We start from the raw sequence: 23,478 nt of genomic DNA, 5'->3' as shown, positions 1-23,478 counted from the left end.
AGTGAAGTCGATATTCTAACTCGTCTTAAACATGTTCCACTGGGTTCAGGTCAAGAGATCAATCCATTTCAAGAATGTTATTGCCCATAAACCATTGCCTCACATATGCTGCTTTATGACAGGGTGAATTCTCTTGCTGATATAAATAATCACAAACTCCAAACTGTTCCTGAACTGTGTGCAGTACATGATACTGTAAAATGTGCTCATCTAATGTATTTGTTTAGCAACAAATTTTTTAACACTTTTGAAAATACTGAAGAAGAATCAAAATTAAGTTACATAGCTGATGAAATGTTGGTTGGCACCACAGTTTGGCTAATGAACTTAAGTTGTCTGAAGGCACTGTCTTGTTATTTTAATTGGGAATCAAGTGTAAGTTTAAAGGCTCTAATTATCTTATCTGATGAGAAGAAAAGTTTGCTACTGGAGCTACATCAGTTGTCAAGTTACTGAAAGTCAGAAGTCTGCTGGTCTTAATCAAGCACACAAGTCAAAGGTTAGCAGAAGAGAGATTTATCTGAACATACACAGTAGTTGCTATCTCACAGCCTCGTCATTTCCTCATATTTTTAATACATTTCCATTAGCTGTTTGCTACCTCTTCTAATCGTTAATAGTGATCTAATCTCAAACTACATTACCACATAGTTACATTATCTGAAACAAAAAATGTGGAAGATTTTCCTATGCAAAAATACACAAAACTACTATCCAATAAATATACTTGACACCATTTTTTGGAAAATCTTAGAACATATTCCAAGCTCAAAACATTGTAAGATTCTCAAACAGAATGACATCCTCCATGCTAATCAGCATGGATTCCTAAAACATAGTATCGTATGACTATAGTATCAACAAGTTACAGTTGGAATTAGTTAACTCACAAATACTTGGGTGTGATGCTTTCAAGGGATATGAAATGGAACAATAGCATAGGTTCAGTCATAATGTAAAGCGTGGAGCAGATTTCGGTTTATTGGCAGGACACTAGGGAAATGTAATCAGTCTGCAAAGGAGATTGCTTACTTATCACTTGTATAACCTATCATAGAATACTGTTCAAGTGCGTGGGACCCATACCAAATAGGACTAGGGATACAGAATGTATACAGAGAAGGGCAGCATAAGAGGTCACAGGTTTGTCTGGCCTATGTGAGAGTGCCACAGAGATGTTGAAGAAACTGAACTAGTGGACGCTTGAAGATAGATACAAACTATGCCAAGAAATATTACTTGCAAAGTTTCAAGAACTGGCTTCAAATCATTGCTAGCAATATACAACACCCTACCTATCACTCCTGTTGGGATCACGAGGACAAGATTAGATTAAAGTTTTAAAACATTAATTAGCTATAAATGTAGGCATAGTGTACAAAAGAAAACTGATATTTTCCTGAAAATTACTTATTTAAATAGTAGATATGTGAGACAATGTCTTACATTTCTTTTCCATGTTAATCCAATTAACAAACACTTGGGCTTGTGTCAGAACACGTATGACACCAGGCTGCTTTGGTGGGTAATTGAAACTATCCCGTAGTTCTCGATCAAAACCTAGTGCTTCATCTACCAAGTGAGAGAAAAGAGCATCATCCTGTTGGAGAGAAGGCAGCTCATTGTGCAGTTTCTCAACAGCCAGCTGTACTAGACCCCGAATCAGTTCAGTCTGAAATTTAAACAGGCCTAAAAAGAATGTTTTTGCATGAATTTCTAGGAAATAAATACATAAATTACTTATAGAGTAGGAACCACTGTGCATCCCTAAAGCTCTCTCTCTCTCTCTCTCTCTCTCACACACACACACACACACACACACACACACACACGCACACACACACACAGATTAAGTGTTGATAATTTCACCAGGTGTATTTGATGCTTTGTATAGAATTTAAAGATACTCCTATTTGTACTACTGTAAATTTGTGTATAACACACAAGACCAAACATTAAAGAACTATCTTTGGTACATGTCACGCATTGCATAAACACAGTATTCACATATTTATAAGCTCAACCATAACAAAAATTGACAGAAGCATAGCTTATGACAAAGTGAAGGTGATGACAATATGATGCTGGAAGTAGACAGAGGTTACTATAGCTATGGTGGAATCGAATACATTAGTTAGTTTCATCAGATTAAAAGTGCTGGAAGTACGAGGGTAAGTCAATTATAATCTGCAATTTAGTTATATTTTTGTTTATTTTGGTAGTACTGTTGTTCAACGTTGATGACGCATGCTTTGTTTATTTGTTATTATATCTTTGCAATTTTCAAGTTGCTAGGTTAGTTTCGTTATCGCTGCCATGCTGTTAATCATGGCTGCTCCACTGTCTATTTGCACCAAAAAAGAGCAACGTTCAGTGATCCATTTTTTGCGGGCGGAAAGTGTATAAGGGTCCGAAATTCATCGAAGACTTTCGGTACAGTACGGGAACAGTGTTTTTCCACAACAGAGTGTCTATGAATGTATTGAAAAATTCCGAAATGGTTCCACAAGTGTTATGCATGGTGAAGGAGCCGGACGACCGTTTGCCGCCACAAATGAAGAAACCATTGACCGTTCACATGAAATGATTCTCTTAGCCAGACCATTAACTATTGACGAAGTGGCACATTGTCTGCAAATTAGTCATGGTTCTGCCTACGAAATCATCCGCAACAGACTTGGTTTCATAAAGTTTGTGCAAGATGGGTCCTAAAACAACTCACACAGCTGCATAAACAAATGCACTTGGACATCTGCAAAAAACATTTGAATCACTATAGTAATGAAGGGGACAACTTCTTAGACAGGATCATTATTGGTGATGAAACATGGATCCATCATTACGATCCGGAGAGTAAACGACAGAGTATGAAATAGAAACATCCAAATTCACCATGCAAGAAAAAGTTCAAGACCCAGCTGTCTGCAGCAAAACTGATGCTTACAGTTTTTTGGGACGCACAAGGTCCAGTACTGGAACATTATGGGTAAAGGGGCACAACAATAAACAGTCATGTTACAGTGAGATGCTTTCTGCTAGGCTAAAGCCTGCAATTTGAAGCGAATGCTAAGGATTGCTGTCAAAAGGTGTGTTGTTGCACGACAATGCCTGTCCGCATACTGCTGCCCAAACTGCTGAAACACTTCACTTATTTGGTCCACTCAAACGGGCATTAAGGTGCTGCTGATTTGCCTCAAATGAAGCAGTGAAAGAAGTGGTGCATTTCTGGCTCACAGCTCAACCAAGAATCTTCTTTTATGAAGGCATCAGGAAACTTGTACAATGATGGACCAAGTGCGGTGAAACGCAAGGAGACTATGTTGAAAAAGTATGTTCTTGTAAGTTTCCTATTTGATAACAATAACATTTTATAACTACTTTGCAGATAATAATTGACTTACCCTCACACATTTAGACAAGCATCACTTTGTATGTTGTAAAAAGCATAACACTTCTTTGTAAACATTGTTCTTTCCAATTTTAGTGGGTGGCATCAAAATAGCAAGACTGTGTGATGAGGATATACAAATCTACTCCGGTGAATGTGAATGTTCATTTGATTGTGAAGTACACTTTGAAACGAAACTATGGTCCATTGAAATTAAATGGGAGATCACTGGAGATCAACAGAATTTGCAGCAGCACGAACACTGTTCACCCTTGAGCAGATCCTGTTAAAATAGTAGTCTGGACTATACTGCAATGTAAAACTAGAACTCGCTCCCAAGTGCCATTACAGGGTGTTGATGGGTTTAATGTTCTCATTTTTCATCAACATCACAGTAGTGCCCACCCAAAGTATTAGCTTCAAATTATGATCCTATGATGTGAGAAGCCCAGTGGCTTTGGTGTTGTGACATCTTCTAAAGACACTTTTAAGTTCCAGCATGGATCACGATGCAATGTGCATAGCAAATGACACTCTAAAATCCTAATTGGATAGGTGATGTCCCACATTTGTGCATTTAGAGAAAAATTCTTAATTGGTGCTTACACTATATCTGGAAAGTACACCGTAAATTTCGTGTTTCTAGGGCCAATGGTTTAGCCTGGACATGTCTATATCAAAAAGTCCTTTTGTTTATATACATTTTTGGAAATATTTTAGGACAGTTTATTTATTATCAATCTTCATTCTTTGTGTAGTTTCCTTGTACTGATGGTGCCCTTTCACATTGTCACATAAAGTAAACTCTCAAAAGAAGCCTATGCTGATTGAATAAGATGGTGTAGTTATGGGCACTACATTCATAATCATAAAAAGATGGGCTTAAATACCAGTCTGCAACAATGAACTAATATTTCCACAGGTTTTCTGTCTAACACACTAAACTCTTAGATGATTTACATAAGAAAACTACACCCACGTTCTTGCTCCATTTGTTGTCTAAATGAGTTAGTGCTCCTAGTCCAATGACCCTTTTCCCCCCACTGAGGAAATATGAAAGGTTAACCTTTTTTCTATAAATGACAAAAATAATCATTTAAATAAGTAAGAGCACAATAAATTTAAATTGGCTACATTTTAATGGTGATAACTTTGACAAGTTATTTCTCTTTCCTCTATTTCTCTCACACCAGATTCGCTCTAAATGTTGCACAGAACATTATGAAATACAAACACAACTGCTGATTAGTGCTGACTTTAGAAGACAAATAAATGTATGTGTTCTTACACTGAAGGGACATGTTGTACAACTCACTGACAGTTCATTGATTACCTTCTTCCTCCTTTTCCTTCCCGAATTATTTAAAGTACCAATTTTGATTTATTTCCCAGATCAATTTTCATTTCTTCAAGTTACAAGAAGTCATTGTTCATTTTTAGTAAAAGAAATAAACCCACTTCAAATTGCACCCTTGTATACATCATATATCATACTGAGAGAACATAAACAAAAGTCATTTAAGATGGACATCATACTGAATCACTGGTGATTAGAGGCAAGAAAGAGGGGGTTGTGGGAAGGGGGAAGGGGGGGGGGGGCACACAACACGGAAGGAGCCAAATAAAAGAACAGCACTTGGACATCCAATCTTTCCACTCCGAAAGCACAAATGAAAAATTTTGTTTACTTCTGAATTGATAAATAAAAATCAATTATGAATATAGAATCAACTAATAACTTCAATTCATTTGCTCAGTCTGTCAATCCCCAGTGATATTATATTCATATCATAAATTCTGATTGTAAAAGAATGGAAAAAGAGGGATGGGGCTGCTGGGAATAAATTATAATTCAATTATGAGTGGGTGTGATCTAATAAATCCAGAGCTATAATGCTGGCCTATCTTTTCTTGCTCATCACTCTGTGTAGTTGTAGTTAGTAATTCTTACTGTATTATCCCCTGACAAAAATTTTGTTTTTGTTTGTTGGTTTCCATATACCTTCAGCTGGTGCATCTCTATGTCTGCAGTTTTTAGGTAGATGTACATGAAATTTGCAAAGGTTCTGGAGAAACACAAAGAGGTACAAATGGCTACAGAAGTTTTAAAACATCATCATACTACTTGTGGACGTTTCTGATGAAAAAATTGCATTGCAGAATTGCAAGCAGATTTCCTCTGTTCAATTGCACTCAATGAAAGAAATGTGGTTCATTGTTTTCACAAAACTTTTATGAAAAATGATTTCAAGTTGTTTGCAGTTCCTCCTATTGAGCAAGATTCATCAACAGCACTTCTAAATGACATTTCTGCAAGTCCAGTTGTCAGATGGACACCAAATGGGTCCCAATCTATGGAACTGAAAGCTGTCAATGCACAGGCTATTCCCCGTCACAACAGCCAAACAACCTATGCAGAAACTTTTCAACACAAACTCTATTGTTTCAAAGATTGTAATGCTGTGTGCGCTTGTAGGAAACAGAGAATTAAGAATTGCTCATAGTGCTCCATCTGCAAGGTTGCATCAAATATCAACATCCTAATACATGATATTAGTTGAAGAAGGCCTTAATTGAAGTATGACATGATTGTTGATAGAAGAGATGACAAAGAAACTGATGATGGTAGAGAAATGGTGGCATTCTTGTCACAAGGCTCATCATGGAGCAAGCTAGATAACAATGATATGATAATCATTATTCTACTAATGCACGACCTGAATGGTCATGCAGTGCCAGCAGAGAGGGAACCTCCAGTACGCAACAGAACAGACAGTAAAGGCAAACCAAACCACGAAGAACCACTGCTTTGTGCAGGATAGCAACCCCCCTCCTCCCCCCCCCCCCCCCCTTGCAGAAAAGATCAGTACTTCATACTGCAGATACACTTGAAAAACTAGAGAGACAGTCAATCAGATGGATAAATGCTTAATGAAAAAAGGCAGTAGGAAAAGGAAATATGTTTATTAAGAGTTTGGAACCTAAAATCTACAAGGAATTATAATAAACAGAAGAGTTAGAATACGAACCAGAAAAGTACCAATTACACCTGACAGTTATTTCAGAGACAGCCAGAATAAACAGTGCACAGGTGAGATTTTTGCACCCCCTAAACAGTACAGACAAAGTGAAAAGTGAAACTATAAGAAAAGAAAGGCATTAGATGAAAAGTATATGATGTACAGACATACCAATCTGTATGGCATGGTACAAGCTTGTTATCTGGATGCTGCAGAAGACAGAGCCACATAAAGTGTTCCAATGTAAATTCAATGGAAAGAGAAATTTAGCAAGATCATATCACCAATGGACCGATCTGTAGGTGTAGTCACAGAATGAGAGCATACTCCTACTGTTAATAAATGGCAATGAAGATGTTTTATTCAGATCATCCAACCTATCTAGCACAATATAACTTCTAAAACAATCAATTATTGATACAATTATTTAATCGGACAGATAAAAAAATCTACTCACCAAGTGACTGCAGAACATACACATAAAAGAGTGTTATGATTGGCAAGCATTTGGAGTCAGTGGCACCTTCTTCAGGCAGAAGTGTTGATGGAGAAGGAAGAAGGGTGAAGGAAAAGGACTGGAGAGGTCTAGGAAAAAGGGTAGATTTTGGGAAAGTCACCCAGAACCGCGGGTCAAGGGAGACTTACCAAAGGGGATGAGAAGGAAATTCTGATTGTTGGGGACTGCATCAGACAAGATTTGAAAACCTGAGAGCTTAAAGGTGGAAGACAGGGTAATATACAAGACAGAGATTACTACTAAAACATCGCGCACTAGTTAATAAAAGTGAGAAGCTACGTGCATTGTACATAACAGAGGTGTGATGAGGCAGTGAAAACTCGATGGAAAAGACACTGAAAGATGTAGGAAATTAAAACAGAGTGAAGCTAAGAGTAGTTACAGTGACAAAAAGCTGAGACGGAAGAAATTAACGTAAAGTAAGGCCAGGTGGGTGGCGAGAACCAAGGACATGTTGTAGTGCTAGTTCCCACCTGCGGAGTTCTGAGAAACTGGTGTCTGGGAGAGGAATCCAGATGGTGCGTGTAGTGAAACAGGTGCCAAGGTCACGAATGTCATGTTGCAGAGCATGCTCTACAACAGGACATTGTGAGTTGCCAGCATATACCCTGTGCTTCTGCCCATTCATCGTAATTGATAATTACGAACAGCATTTACATAATAGCTTGTATATGATATGTGTCATTTCCTTTGATAGTATATGTTTTGCCAGTTACAGGGCTATTTTAGGTAATGGCAGGAAGGTACATAGGGCAAGTCTTACAGCGGGGACAGTCACAGGGGTAGGAGCTATATGGTTCGTCCACATTAAACCTACCAACAAACAGCAGTACTCACATTTTGACAGTTGTCATCCTTTTCATGTCAAATGTTCCCTCCCATACAGCCTTGGCATCTGAGGCAAACATATTTGTTTGGACGCAGACTCTTTACAGCAATACATCACCATTCTCACCTCAGCCTTCACTGCAGGTAATTACCCCACCAGTCTAGTTCAAAAGCAGATTTCCCAGGCTATCACATGCAATCCTGGTACTGCTGATCCCTCCACAAAACAGCTTTGGAGCACACCATTGGTAACTCAGTATTATCCTGGTCTGGAATGTGTTAATCAGCTACTTCAACAGGGCCATGGTTTCCTAAAATCATGCCCTGAAATGAGATCCATTCTGCCTGAGATTTTGCTCACTACATCTACAATAGCCTTCTGTTGCCCTCCCAATCCGTGCAATATTCTTGTCAGACCCTATGCTCCCTCTGCACCCATCTCCCTACACTATGGCTCCTACTCCTGTGACCATCCCAGCTACAAGACTTGCCCCATGCACCCTCCTACCACCACTTGTAATAGCCCTGTAATTGGCAAAACATATACTGTCAAAGGGAAATGATACATGTCATATACCAGCTATTAAGGAAACACTGGTCAGCCTTCTACATTGGCATGACTATTACCAAATTATCCATTAGGAAGAATTGGCATAGGCAGAGGGTATACACTGGCAACTCACAATATCCTGTTCAGAGCATGCTCTACAACATGACATTCGTGACTTCGGTGCCTGTTTCCCCACATGTGCCATCTGGATTCTTTCACCAGACACCAGTTTTTCAGAACTCTGCAGGGGGAACCAGCACTACAACATGTCCTTGGTTCTCGCCACCCATCTGGCCTTAATTTACATTAATTTCTTCCGTCTCAGCTTTTCTTCATTGTAATTATGCTTTGCCTCACTCTGTTTTAATTTCCTACATCTTTAATTGTCTTTTCCATCTATTTTTCACTGCCCCCTCCCACCTCTGTTACATACAATGCACTTAGCTTCTCACTCTTATTACCTCCTGCACAATGCTTTAGTAGTAATCTCTGTCTTGCATATCACCCTGTCTTCACCTTTAAGTCCTCAGGTTTTCAAATTTTGTCCATTGCAGTCCGCAAAAAACAGTATTTCCTTCTCAAATGGTTCAAATGGCTCTAAGAACTATGGGACTTAACATCTCAGGTCATCAGTCCCCTAGGCTTAGAACTGGCTCCAAAAGCCTGCCAATCACAACAGTCTTTTATGAGTGTGTTCTGCCACTGCTTGGTCAGTAGATTTTTTTATCTATCCAGTTAAATAACAATATAATTTCTGTAGCACCTTCTTCCATTGAGTAAAATATTATTCATGACTGGTTTACACTGACTAAACTCCTATTCCAACTCTGTAAGACTTCAGACTTCATTAACAAGTAGTCATTTTCTGCTCAAAGGAAGAAAAAATGAATGAATAAAAGAAAAAGAGAAACAAAGGCAGAGAGAGGGAGGGAGGGAGGGAGGGAGGGAGGGAGGGGGGGGGGGGGAGAGAGAGAGAGAGAGAGAGAGAGAGAGAGAGAGAGAGAGAGAGAGAGAGAGAGAGAGATTTCATTGACCGTGGAGCTTAACTGTACTCATGACTTCAAAATGAACTGAGTGACCAAAAGTACTTTAACACGTGAAACTCATCTTCTGTGAATTTTCATAATATTTATGAGGTGGTGGTTCCTTCTACATGACATCTACAGGGTGACACAGAATAACGGGAATGTTTGACATGAGTAGTGGCAGCCTTGGGCAGGTGGCAGTGCTGCGGGTTCATGACAGTTAGCGAGTAAACAGTCTGCCATTTCAGCAGGACAACAGCATGTGTTAGCCACAAAAATGTTTTATAAAAACAATGATAGTTTGGTAGCGGTGCAGAGGGAGTTTCGATGCTTTTAGAATTTAGGGACATCATGATGCCATTCTGTCGAAACAAGTGATAAAATGTTGGATTAATACCTTTGAAGAGACTGAATCTGCCCTCAAGAAGAAACCAACAGGACGACCAAGAAGTGTGCGTTCTCCAGTAAACATTGATGATGTACACAAATCTGTCTTACAGAGCCCATGGCATTCACTTCGTAAGCAAGCAGCAGTGGTTGGAATGTCTCGGGAGAGTGTTCACAAAATTTTTCATCTCGTTTTAAAATTTCATCCGTACAAACTACAGATGGTGCAACAATTGAAGGACAACAATTACTGGTTACGATTAGGATTCTGTCAACAAATGATAACAAAAATAAACAATGATGATTAATTTCTAAACCAGTTGTGGATGTCAGATGAGGCACATTTTCATCTCACAGGTTATGAGAATAAACAGAACTACTGTTACTGGGCAAACACAAATACTAATGACATTCATGAGTGCCCTTTGCAAGCTAGTAAAGTGACAGTATGATGTGGTGTTTCATCACATGGGATTATCGGATCATATTTTTTTGCAAATGAACAGGGAAACACAATAATTGTAAATATCAATCGTTACGTGGAGATGTTACGAACTTTTGTTACATCTGCATTGAACAACTTTCCATATGTTCAAGAAGCCTGAGGAACGACATTGCACACTGCATGGCAATCATTGGCATATGTGCGAGAATTGTTTGGCAACCGTGTGATCTCACGATTTGGTAACAGTCCCTGGCCCCCTAGATTGCCAGATTTATCCGTTTGTGATTTTTCCTTGTAGGGCTACATCAAGAACGAAGTCTACATGACTCAACCAAGAAACCTGGATGAGTTAAAAACAGTATCCCAGCTGAAATGCTGCAGTGGTCAATGAGGAATCACAATAGCGGATTTCACGAATGTATTCATACAGGAGGATGCCATCTAAACGACATAATTTGAAAAAAAAAAAAAAAATGATAAATGCCATCAATGTTTCATAAGTGGCAAAGTTGTAACGTTTCAATTACTATGAATGCAATTTCTTTCCTTCATCGCTTCTAGTTTTATTGGACTGTGGAAATGATCCTGTTTTTCTGTGTCACCCTGCATATGTCCAAACCCAACTTTCAAAGGTGATTTTGTTACTGTACTACCGTTTCCAAGTTTTCTCAATTCATTAACAGAACATGGAAGGAAAAGACTGTGTACATTTTTCGAAGTGTGATAATGGCTTATTTTTGTGAACAGTCTGTGGTCAAACATATAGTTTTTGTTTGCATTTAGTAACTGGTTCCTAACTTCTTAAAAGCAGTCATGCACTACATGCATGTTTAGAGCAAGATGACTGTTGGAACATATTTTACAACCACTCAGATGTGGGTACAAATGCATATAATTTATGTTTATGAGAGTTTAGGCTGTGCCATTAAGTTCTATAGTGTCTTTCCTCACATTTGCAGCTTCTTCTGCAAGATTTTTCCCTAAAAAGGCAATGACTGTGTCAAAAAATCCATGAAGTTTGTTGAATATTAAGGATGCAGTGAATAGTTGGAATGCCTGATTCTCATCATCCTGTTTTCATATTCCAAAATATGAATGTTAACACTACTCACAGCTGGCTTTTTCTGCCCATTTTATGCTCATAAACTTGAGGTCTTATAACACTATAGATTATTGTTCCAAAGGAAATCACATTGTACAGCAATGTCAAGCAAATATGAGCACCCACAGATATTGTTATGACTGGATGCTGTCGTCTAATAAATCCTCGGACAGTTCTGTTATTTCTAACTAATCTCATTCTCCATGCTGTTGCTTAACAGGGTGCACCACATGGTAGTAAAAAATAAGACCAATTTCAATGAATATTTTTTGTATCTGCTAATTTGACTTAATAATTAACAAATATTTTGTATAAATAGAAAGAATAAGCAACTAACAATGTAGTCCTGTAATATTAATGAAAAGAACCACAGTTGTCAACACAAATTTATTGTGTAACAACTGGATTTGTTCCTTTAGAACATCATCAGGTTGCGGAGTTGTGCCAATGTCATGATATACAAGGTCTGATTGTCGTAGACAATGTCACAAACAAAATCCAGAAATGATGTTCGCATAAACATTCTGCCAACTGCCTTGCAGAAATATGGTGAGCAATAAGTGCATGTGACTGTCTGGACAGGCTACAGTGCACAGCATGCCATGTAGCATGCACTTACTATTCACCATGCTTCCACCAGACAGTAGGCAGAGTATTTATGTTATCAATGTTTCTGAATTTTGTCTTTTTACATTCAGGTATTGGCGCAACTCAGCAACCTGACACTGTTCTAAAGGAACGAAACCGGTCATGATACAATAAATGTGGGTTAATACAACTGTGGTGGTTTTCAGTAATCATAAATGTAAGTGTCAATCAGCAGTGGAGCTTGGCATGATAGAGATTATTTCAATGTAGTTCATCTTTGTATCTTTTCTCATTATGGACCAGCCAATGAAGCAATGAAATATGGTTTTTCAGTTAAATGTGAAGCACATTGCCAAACGATTGAATCAGTTTCCTCAAAATTAAATGCAGCATGGAACAAATGTTATTAAAAGTGTATGGTTACTGGCGAGTCAAATTTCTAACAGTTGGAAGTTCTCAATACTCACCTTTGCTGAAATGTGAGATAATCCATTACTGTTGTATACTGGTTGTACCCACTGATTTACAAACTTCTCATGGTCTCGAATCCATGTCAATATTTGGGGAGAAAAACCACTCAGGTTTATCAGGTCTATTGGTTTGCCTTGTGCCATAGAAATGAAACATGAATCGTTTTTCTCAGAGGTCGTAACAAAAGGGAGAGAGGGAGTGAGAGAGGTTCAAAGTCAATAGCAACTGAAGATGTGACTTTGTGTGTTTTCATATTTGTTCTGGACAGACATTAAGGAAAAACAAATTATTCAGGCATTATACTAATGCTAGGTGAAACATTGTTTGTTATCCACAATACTAAAGCTGGAGCTGATTATACCACAAGTAATGAAAACTGAATACTGTTTACAGTCCATTGAGAAGTTTTAACTGCCATTAAACATAAATGAGTAGCATCACATAATTTAAATTTAGCTTCAAGTGCAGTAGTATACATAAAAAGAATGTAATGTGCAAATGAGTCAAACTATACTTAAGAAGGGAATGGAAGAAAAGGTATGGGCAAAGGGGAAAATAATAACACTTCACACATGAAGAACAAAAGGAGAGGAAAAAATAATGATTAAATTAAAGCAACTTTGTTTGGTTCTGTTATGAAAAAAAATGCAATCAAATGCAGTAAAATATGCCAAAACTGAAAGTAACAAACAGTTACAGATAAATTCAAAGGAAGGATGTTTGTATACAATGCAAAAGATTCCATAGCTTTAACAAGAAGTGAGTGACCACAAATACTACACATGTATTCACAAGACATCTTTGAAACATATGAGGAAGTAATTAAAACTGTGATATGGGTGCATAAATTGGTGTTATAATGTTGTTGATCATCTACAGAATATTTAAGGGTTTTCTGTCTTCTCTTGGAAGAAGTCTGGACACAAATACAGATCATCCACATTCTTCATGTACCTAAGTGTGTCATCTCCAGGATGTATCACAGGCTCAAGTCAACAGTCAGTCATAACTCATATTGTGTAATACAAGTGTCACAACCCCTCAGAGGGGCCACTGTCCCCCTCTAAAACCATGATGTGATTGTCAATACGTTTTCCCAGCAACTTGCACTGAACACTGCAACAGCATCAATCACCATGATTCAAGGCAAATTGCCTACTGAGAGCTGCAGACAACTAACATACATGTCATGCAACCAAACAGTACACCATGAACCCACACCTTATAACCACTACCCACTGCACAACTGAATACCTGATGACACAGTGAAATGCTGATGTAGGCACAGGTGTTTCAGAGCATAAAGTTCAGCACGCACTATTGAACATGGGATTCCACAGCAGATGATCCCTACATGATCCCACTTTGACCCAACAACACAGTCAGTTGCAACTACAGTGGGCATGGGATCAAAGATATTGGATCCTGGATCAATAGAAATACACTGCTGGAAGAAAAAAAAATTGTACACCTTAAAAGATGAGATTGATTTTGATCCAATGGTGGCATTTGCCACTTGGAGGAAAGTAGAAGTACTGATACTGATTTCAACATCGTCCGACAACAGATAGCATATTGACATAGTTACGGGAGTGCCATTTGTATCTATCCTTTAATAGGGAATGCTCACAGCTAGAAGGCTCAGTGTAGTACAAATGTGTGAAGCAAGCAGGCAACCATGAGCTGGAAATGCACTCTTGCTTCCCCCAGCCAATTCAGCAAGTTTTAAAGGGGTGAAATTGTGGCCTTCCCAGTGGCAGGAAGATCATTTCAGAGAATGGCCACACAAGTTGGGCATACTGCATTAGTTACGCAACAGTCCTGGTATCAGTGGTCACGTGAACATTCTCGCGCAGTAGATGAAGTTCTGGACGTCCATGCAGCACATATGCCCACCATGATTGTTGTATTGTAAGGGTAGCAGTGGCAAGCTGTACAGCTACCACAGCACAGATAAGAGAGCTTCTGAGCCTAGACATGTTGCAAGCCAGTTATTAGCAGTGGGACAGTGCTGTCTCATAGAGGGCATTTGTCCAAGACACACTGACATGCCCCCCATCCCCCCTCCTCCACAGGCCCTGTTATCTGGTGTGCAATAAGCTACAACTCTCGTTCACCTTCACCTTTGATGTTTCTGGAGGAGATGCTAACAAGCATTTTGTACATGCAGAAGGCTATGAGACCCATTTTTTGCTGTTCTTGCAACAGGAAAGAGATGTTTTGTCCTAACAGGGCAATGCTCATCCACACACTGCCTCTGAAACTCAATGTGATTTGCATGATGTGCAGCAACTACCTGGTCAGCACAATCTGTGGACCTGTCTCCAATCGAGCAAGTGTGGGATATGAAGGGACGAGGAGTGACTCTTGTGACTCATCAACCAACAACTCTTATAGAACTATGTGAGCAGTTTGAGTTGGCATATCATAATATATTCCAGTCAGTATTCGCCACCTGTAAGATTGACTGGATGCCGGAGTCAGCGTCTGCATTGCTGCATAGGGACTACACCACATACTAATATGGGTGTTTCAGCACGGTACCTCAGAACTGCCTGTGCTATTCATCTGTAAATGTAATGGTTTCATGTACTCCATATGCACTGTTGCAACAATAAATCTTGAGCAAATGGAAACCTCTAAAAGGGTGAACTATTTTTTTCTGGCAGTTTTTGTTGCCCGGACAAATGAGTCATCTTTCTTGTTACAACAGGTTAGTGGTCAAGTCCAGACGTGCTGCCATCCAGGTGAATGATTACTCAAAACAAGCACTGTGCCATGACCACAGGCCAGTGGAGAGCAGTATTATGCTACTGGTGACATTCATCTGGACTTCCATGGAACCTATGGTAGTAATCGAAGCTACCATGGCAGTTGTGGACTATGTGAACATTATTGCAGACCACCTGCACCCCTTCATGCTTGATTTCTTCCCCAACATGAGTGCATCTTACAGGTGGATAGCTGTTCAACAAACCACCAAACTATAATTTACAGGAATCACGTGATCGTGTTGTGATGTCAAACACAGTACTAAAACAAAATCATGTCGACAGAATGTACATGATCTAAGAGTGAGCTAACATGAGCTAAATGTGCCAAGTGAAAAGCCAGAGGAAATCAAATCAGATGTGCACAGATACCTGGTGCTACATACCTCCAGAAAAAAACTAAGGACTTGTTGAATCCATGCCATGCAGGATGACTGCTGTATTGTTCAAAAGGATGACCCACATACTATTAAGCAGGCAGTCATAATGTGTTGGCTCATCAGTGTATGTAATGAACAATGACATACCTTTTTAAGGTGCCATGAATCACTGATGTAATGCACCCATTTCCAAGCCACAATCAGATTACAGACTGGTCTGAAAGTACACTGGCCACAAGGAACTCACTACATTCTGTACATACTTTTAACTGCTGAAATATAGAAGGTGGTGGTGGTGGAGTAATGGTGTGGGAACATCACTATACAACTTGTGAAGCTGTGAGAGATATCAATATGCAATATTGATGATGGACTCTCCTTGTACGCATAAGCAGTTCTCTCTGAGAGAGGCATTTTACATTAAGCTCTCCGCCCTTACCCTATAGTAATATTCCCTTCCCCCTTTATCTTTTACAGGGTGACCAGTGAAGCAGTCCCTGATTTCAAAATTAAATATCTAGAAAATTAAGATAGACGAGTGCAACAAAAGGTGTATATATTGTGAAAGCTGTAAGAATTTTATACAGAAGTTTCAAAATAGTTTGAAAAGTTGCTAACTGATGGTTTTTTGTGCTGTGCAGCTTGTACAGTATCAACACACATAATTAAACTGACCTCTGCAAGCAGTCTTTGCAATCAAACAATATTTTCAAAATGTCCACCACTTGCAGTACAGATATGTGCAAATGAACAAAGAAACTTGCCATCACGTCCTGTAGTGTCTCAATGGAAATGGATTCAGATACCACCTGGATTGGAACTTCAAGCTCGTCCGGAAAATGGTGGGATGGTTCCGGCAGACAGTGTCTATCAATGTGCCCCACAAAAAGTAGTCATACAGAAGCTAATTGGGTGAATATGGAGGCCAATCCATCCCTGCACCAGTAAATTTGCAATAATTCAACACAATGACTCTATTCCCTCTGTGTTCATAAAAGCAAAACACCTTTTCACTGTGATGAGGTGTGTACCCATCTTGCACAAACTACTCGGTCCCTGGCCGATTGTCCAATGTGTGGTGACAGATTATTCAAAAATTGCAATGAAACAGTCCCTAGTGATTGTTTCTCGCATGATAAAAATAATGATAATGCCTCTGCTGCATATCACAGCCCAAACAGAAACTCTGGGAGTATTCACTGGTTTCACTTCACACAAACAGAGATTTATGGAACACCAAAATAGCTAGTTTTGTTCATTCATGACTCCGTTCAAGTGGAAGTGTACTTCATCTGTGAACCGGATTCAGCCAACATCAAATTCTTCATTATCAATCATTATGAGAGTCTGTTTCGCAAAGTCAGCCCTCTGACATGCAGCTGGTACAGATATAGCTTAATGCCTTTGGATTTTGAATGGAAACAGTTATAGGATCTGTCTGTATTTTCTGGCTCAATTGCTTCAAACCTGTCTCTGCTGCAATTCTTTGGATGGATTTCCTTGGATTTTTCTGAATAATTGCAGAAACTGTGGTGGCATTTTCAGGAGTAACTAGAGTTTAGCTGGAGCCAACATTCCCTGGTAGATCACTAACCATGCTGCCTGTCTGTCGCAATTTTGCAAAGACCTTGTGAATAGTTTTCGCACCAGATCCTTTTTGGAACACTAAATCATGTATGAAAACTGCACCTTGTTGCCACAAGACTTTGTTCTAACGTGTGGTATTCCTGTACCAGAAAAACATGTTGTTGAATTAAATACATGATTTCAATCTCTTCCTTTGGTATGCTAGCCTGATTTCACATTTCGGTGGTGAACTGATCACTCTGGGCAGTGAAGCATTATTTATAAGCCCTACGCATTGCGATTACAATGCCATCTATTAACAACTTTTTGAACTATTTCGAAATTTCTGTGTGGCTTCTTTGATTGTGCCATACTAACATCAGATCAGGGTGATCTTAGGTTGTGTTATTTATTATATTATTATTATTATAATTATTATCATTAATATACTCCATGATGCTATAATAATAATAATAATAATAAATCAATCTTTATTATTATAACATTTTCTGGCACAGTGTCCAGCAGAGAATCAGTATGATAAACTGGAAATCATTCTGCTACCATTTCAGAACATGAAGTGCTGATGTCAAACACAATAGTAAAAAGAAAGCACGTCCACAGAATGTATATGATCTACGAGTGAGATAACATGAACTAAATGTGCCAAGTGAAAAGTCAGAGGGAATCAAATCAGATTTACTCAATTATTACCTTGGCCCTGAATGAGTGACACACACAGTCCTCCCCTCGAACACGTCCTGATGCAAACATAACTGCTGGTACAACAATCATTCCAGGAGTTTCCTAACAAGTCTTGAAATAAACTGTCAACCACCTTATTTAATCTCTTAAATAACTGAAAGTGAGGTGACAACTACACAAAAACTTGAGAGTGCTTCTTCAGTTCCTCTGAAGCTTATGATATGGCTAGTTGAATTCTGATCATTCAATTGCAACCAAATTAGCCTATCAGTTTATATGGATTATTAACTAAGCACCAAATCACAATTTTAGTACAAGCGATGTGCTCTGCATTCATTCCTCAGTCACTCCTTTCAAACGTTAATTTCTATTCATGTTTAGTTTTCAACATTTCTCAGAGAAACGGGCTATACAAACTTAATGCTAATGGGGCACAGCAGATGCCCAAGAAGCTGCTCATTGATGACTATCATCACAGTAACCAAATATGATGATCATTTAGGAATGGTGGGGTTTTCATGCATGTTCCCTGTTTCTGCAATCTATTCCCAGTATTACTGCTATTTATCTATCAGGACAAGCTGCAGAATATTTATCTAATCATATACATACAGGTCCATGGGTAATTAATGTAATTACTAATTTTTTGCAAATAAAAGCTTGTTCCTTTTTTTAAGCCACCAAAGAGCTCCAACAGCAATATGTATTTATTTATTTCAAAAATTTTGAGTATTTAGTGAAAATCATTGAACATCTTCCAATTCCTACTGTTTTCATACTTACATTTTAGTGACAGTTCACATTTAAATTATAGAACTAGCACTGTTGAATTCCTGAAGGATACGGTAACTGCAAATGCAACAGGTACTCAGTCAACTGCTGGAACTTCTGTGTTACTTCTGGAGGTGGAGTTGCAACTAGCAAACTGGTGTTTATAAAGGGCCATTTTAGTGACTGCAACACCTCATCGAATTCACTGAAAAATTACAAGGCATGAGCATGGTACATTTAAAAATATCAGTAACGATGATTACAATAAAATGAATAAAGATATCAAATAAAGGTTAAGTGGACATGGGGCTCAAAAGCTACTGACATGTTGTCTGCCTCACCTACTGTATTTTACTTAGATTCCTCTTTTCTTTTAAGTATATCACTTTCTAAGTATCTGCAATAATATTAATTATAACCCCTCTGACATACTGCTGGCACGGGCATTATCTCAACAATTTTATTCTTGAGCAGTAACTGTTCACTCCTCTTTAATGTTATTTACATACAACAATTTGTTTACATCAGATGAAAAAAGCTATTTTTTTCTGTTCTTGGATTTTTGGACTGTGTGCTCATCATGTTGTGTACAAAGCTGGGCTGGGGCAAAATGAGTGTGTTTATGAGAACTCAATGTGTCAAGATGCTATGTGTAAAACTATTCAACCGGGGGATTTGAATTGGTTTCAGCATCTCTCTGAGAGTCCAGGTAGCAAGAGTTCCAGCTGCATGTACCAAGGGAATACAATGATTTTTTTTTTCAGTTTTCAACATTTTGTTGACAGGGAACCAGCAACTTCATTAAATTTCTTACAGTGTTTGTTAATGATTCTGTCAACAATTCCAGTATTTATATTAGTTTCAAACCTTACAGGTTCATTTTCAACCCCTGTGCACTGAGGCTGCATTGACAGTGCCTGATCTTAATAATAAACATCAAAGTAGTTCTTTACAAATTTTTACAGAAGAGTGTCACAAGCCACATGTGCCTCTTACCATGTCAAAATCTTTTAGCCTGCAGAAACTGGTTTGCATAAAACACTCATATTAACAACCTGAATTACATTTCATATCATTTTTCATCAGAACATTGGAAAGTATTAGGGCATTTTCTCTAACAATTTCTGTTGATCTTGTTGAAAACTAAGTAAATGTTTGACTTCAGTTAGTTAGGCAGCAATGGAACACGGAACACAAACATACTTATTTTTTACACTATTTTGCTACATGAGATACAATATGAGCTTCTGTCCACAGAGATTCCATAGGATTTATGGATTCCATAGGGATAGCTTGCTGCACTCCAAGTCACTGGTTCAATGGTGACAACTGCTGCAGGAGACTTTAATATCGATCACTGAATGTTCATATACCATAAGCATATTCAACTAACAGCACATCTTATACATGGGAAGGCTGAAAAAAGCAAGTACTATGAAGAAACTTTAAAAATCCTGATCAATAAGTTATTGAAGCCTGTAATTCTAGGTACTTGAAGGGCTCTACATTGTTTCTGAGAAGCAACTACTGTTGAGAGTATTATCTACATCTAGTGCCCATGACAGATGACGGTAACTGAAGGCATCTTATATTATTATACATGCCACTAGCCCAGTACTAATTTTCAGATATGTGGAATGGCATCACAGGCTGAACACGAATGTTATGAAGAATGGGGAGGGGCTGGAGAAAACACTGAAGCCTGGTGGAGGGCAGCTCTTTCAGTACAAATCAATTTAAAACATCCCAATTAAGTACACAACGGCATTAATATTTGTAAAAAGTTAGCATTACCATTCATTACTGTGCTGCCTGTCCACCTCTAATGGGGCTACCTGAATTGCTTGTTTTCCTTTCTTTTTTGACAAACTCTCTGCTCATATTAATGACAAAAAAGTTCACCTTCATTTAATTATATGTATTATGACTAGTCATGCAAACAACGTAATTACATTCCTTTGCATTACTTACACTGTACAAAAACCCACAGCATAATTTCTGACATTCACATGTTCAAGTATACTCACACAGACAACTTGTCTTTCAATAAATTGTGCCAAAAGTTGATTGTCTCATGCAGATATGACAGTAGGTGACTGCATTTTGATGAATTAATTTGGTCACTAAGCTCACAGAGTGAACGGAAGAGCTGTATGCTTCTATGGTCATCCTTCTCTGTCACAGAACTTTCTAGATTGCAACTGTAACAAAAATATTTATTACTCGTTATTATACATGTATCATCAAAACTGCATTTTGTACATTGAGAAAACTATGCTGATTGTTAAAGTATCAATACATTTTCAAAAATACAATTTACAAACTTCTGAATGTTATCATTTACGAAATCAGAGGTGGCTGTGAACACTGTTCCAACTAAAATATGCTGCTTTCATGCATAAGAAGTGCTCCACATTACACTGAAAAGAGACTGTTATCAGGTGGCACAGTGCAATCACAACTTAGGACAAGAAAATATTACTCACTGCTGTTGTTAATCATGTAAGGGTGTTGAGCAACCAATATGATCCTTCAAGTATCAAACAATGCCCAGCCAAATGCGTACATATGTTCATTAGGATCTCTGATTTTGCTAAAGCCCCTTGCTTATTGTAACAAACACAAATACATTTTCAAAACTTGGAGTTTTTAGCTTCTAACTCTCCAAAGCAGTTTTACTGTTACCAGTACTGTGAAAGATAACATTGTTTCTTTCCACTCTTCGTTTGGTATTCTGTTTACGAACACCAGTGTCATGTCCATACATATGACACTACTAACACATCTATAAGCTCTTTATTGAAATTTCTGAGGGTAACATAAACTGAACTGGGCACTTTATGAAGAAAGAAAACACGTCACTCACACATCATAACAATTTTCCCTGATTTGTAATGTCATTATGAAATAAATGGGGCATTCTCTTATCCTAACAGTGTTCATATCACACATAGTGATATATTTTTGTGTACAACATTCTCTCTATGTTGTTTCAACATTGATAATGACAGATCCATGGTGATGACAATCCAGCTCCAACAAATATCCTCAGTTGTACATAATTATTCAGTACTATGATGCCTCTGCCAAGAAACCAAATCTTGAAAATACTTCTAATTTTCTTAGAGACAATATCAAACTTCCAATACACATAAGACCTAAAAACTACAAGAAACATACACACATCAAAAAAAGTTTTGCATCACCTTGGTTCTGAGAGTTCCAGAACCTGCACAGAAAATTGGAATAGAGATCAACATAAACATCATTTCTGCCCTTTTTATTGCTAATGAAAACCACACATTGCATGTTGTATGACCATACAGCGAGACCTTCAGAGATGGTGATCCAGATTGCTGTACACACCAGTACCTCTTAATATCCAGTAGCACGTCTTCTTGCAATGATGCATGCCTGTATTCATCGTGGCATCCCATCCAAAAGTTCATCAAGGCACTGTTGGTCCAGATTGTCCCACTCCTCAACGGCGATTCGGCATAGATCCCTCAGAGTGGTTGGTGGGTCAGATCATCCATAGACTGCCCTTTTCAATCTATCCCAGGCATGTGCGAAAGGGTTCATGCCTGGAGAACATGCTGGCCATTATAGTTGAGCGATGCTGTTATCCAGAAGGAAGTCATTCACAAGATGTGCGTGATGGGGAGCGCAAATTGTTGTCCATGAAGACGAATGCCTCGCCAATATGCTGCCAATATGGCTGCACTACCAGTTGGAGGATGGCATTCACGTATCGTACAGTCGTTACGGAGTCTTCCATGATCACCAGTGGTGTACGTCGGCCCCACATAATGCCACCCCAAAACAGCAGGGACTCTCCACCTTGCTGCACTCACTGGACACTGTGTCTAAGGCATTCAACCTGACCGTGTTGCCTCCAAACACATCTCCGACGATTGTCTGGTTGAAGGCATATGCGACACTCATCAGTGAAGAGAACTTGATACCAATCCTGAGCAGTCCATTCAGCATGTTGCTGGGCCCATCTGTACCACACTGCATGGTGTCATGGTTGCAAAGACGACCTTTCCATGGATGTCGGGGGTGAAGTTGTGCATCATGCAGCCTATGCACAGTTTGAGTCGTAACATGACATCCTGTGGCTGCATGAAAAGCATTATTCAACATAGTGGTGTTGCTGTCAGGGTTCCTCCGAGCCATAATCCATAGGTAGCGGTCATCCACTGCAGTAATAGCCCTTGAGCACCCTGAGCAAGGCATGTCATCGACAGTTCCTGTCTCTCTCTGTATCTCCTACACGTCTGAACAACATCGCTTTGGTTCATTCTGAGATGCCTGGACACTTCCCTTGTTGAGAGCCCTTCCTGACACAAAGTAACAATGCGGACGCAATCGAACTGTGGTATTTACCATCTAGGCATGGTTGAAATACAGACAACATGAGCTGTGAACCTCCTTCCTGGTGGAATGACTGGAACTGATCAGCTGCCAGACCCCCTTTGTCTAACAGGCACTGCTCATTCATGGTTGTTTACATCTTTGGGCAGGTTTAGTGACATCTCTGAACAGTCAACGGGACTGTGTCTGTGATACAATATCCACAGTCAACATCTGTCTTCAAGAGTTCTCGGAACCGGGGTGATGCAAAACTTCTTTTTTTATGTGTGTATTTATCCACAAATTTCTACTTGACACAGATCACAAAAGAAATCGTACTCTACACTTTGCAGCAGTAAATTGCGTGTTTAACTCCCTGGTCCATCACACTTGCACAATTAATCAGCACTGCATACACTTCATAAGGGCAGAAAAAAATAATGTCATCTCTGTATAGTGATGGGGATACTGAGAATCCACAGCACCCAATATAATGATTCTCCCAATATTGCTGGTCCTGTAGTGTCATTGAAAAGCCTTTGTTATGTTGTAAAATAATGTTACTAAGCCTGTGGGGAGTTAAAGATTTGAGGTGGACTATGACATGT

General features: G+C 38.8%; 1 protein-coding gene across 1 annotated transcript in view; it reads right to left on the bottom strand.

The window, feature by feature from the left end:
• The window catches only part of LOC124777270 (RAD50-interacting protein 1), a 119,162-nt gene that overhangs the window by 44,412 nt on the left and 51,272 nt on the right, over positions 1-23,478 (bottom strand). Inside the window, 6 exon segments of the mRNA XM_047252602.1 lie at positions 1,447-1,672; positions 12,318-12,413; positions 12,415-12,486; positions 12,488-12,581; positions 18,588-18,719; positions 20,542-20,715. Of these exon segments, the coding sequence (XP_047108558.1) occupies positions 1,447-1,672; positions 12,318-12,413; positions 12,415-12,486; positions 12,488-12,581; positions 18,588-18,719; positions 20,542-20,715 (794 nt within the window).

Source organism: Schistocerca piceifrons, chromosome 2 (genome assembly GCF_021461385.2).
Source record: "Schistocerca piceifrons isolate TAMUIC-IGC-003096 chromosome 2, iqSchPice1.1, whole genome shotgun sequence".
NCBI lineage: Eukaryota > Metazoa > Arthropoda > Insecta > Orthoptera > Acrididae > Schistocerca > Schistocerca piceifrons.
The sequence above is the reverse complement of the archived record's forward strand: the minus strand, read 5'-3'. Positions and strand labels throughout refer to the sequence as shown.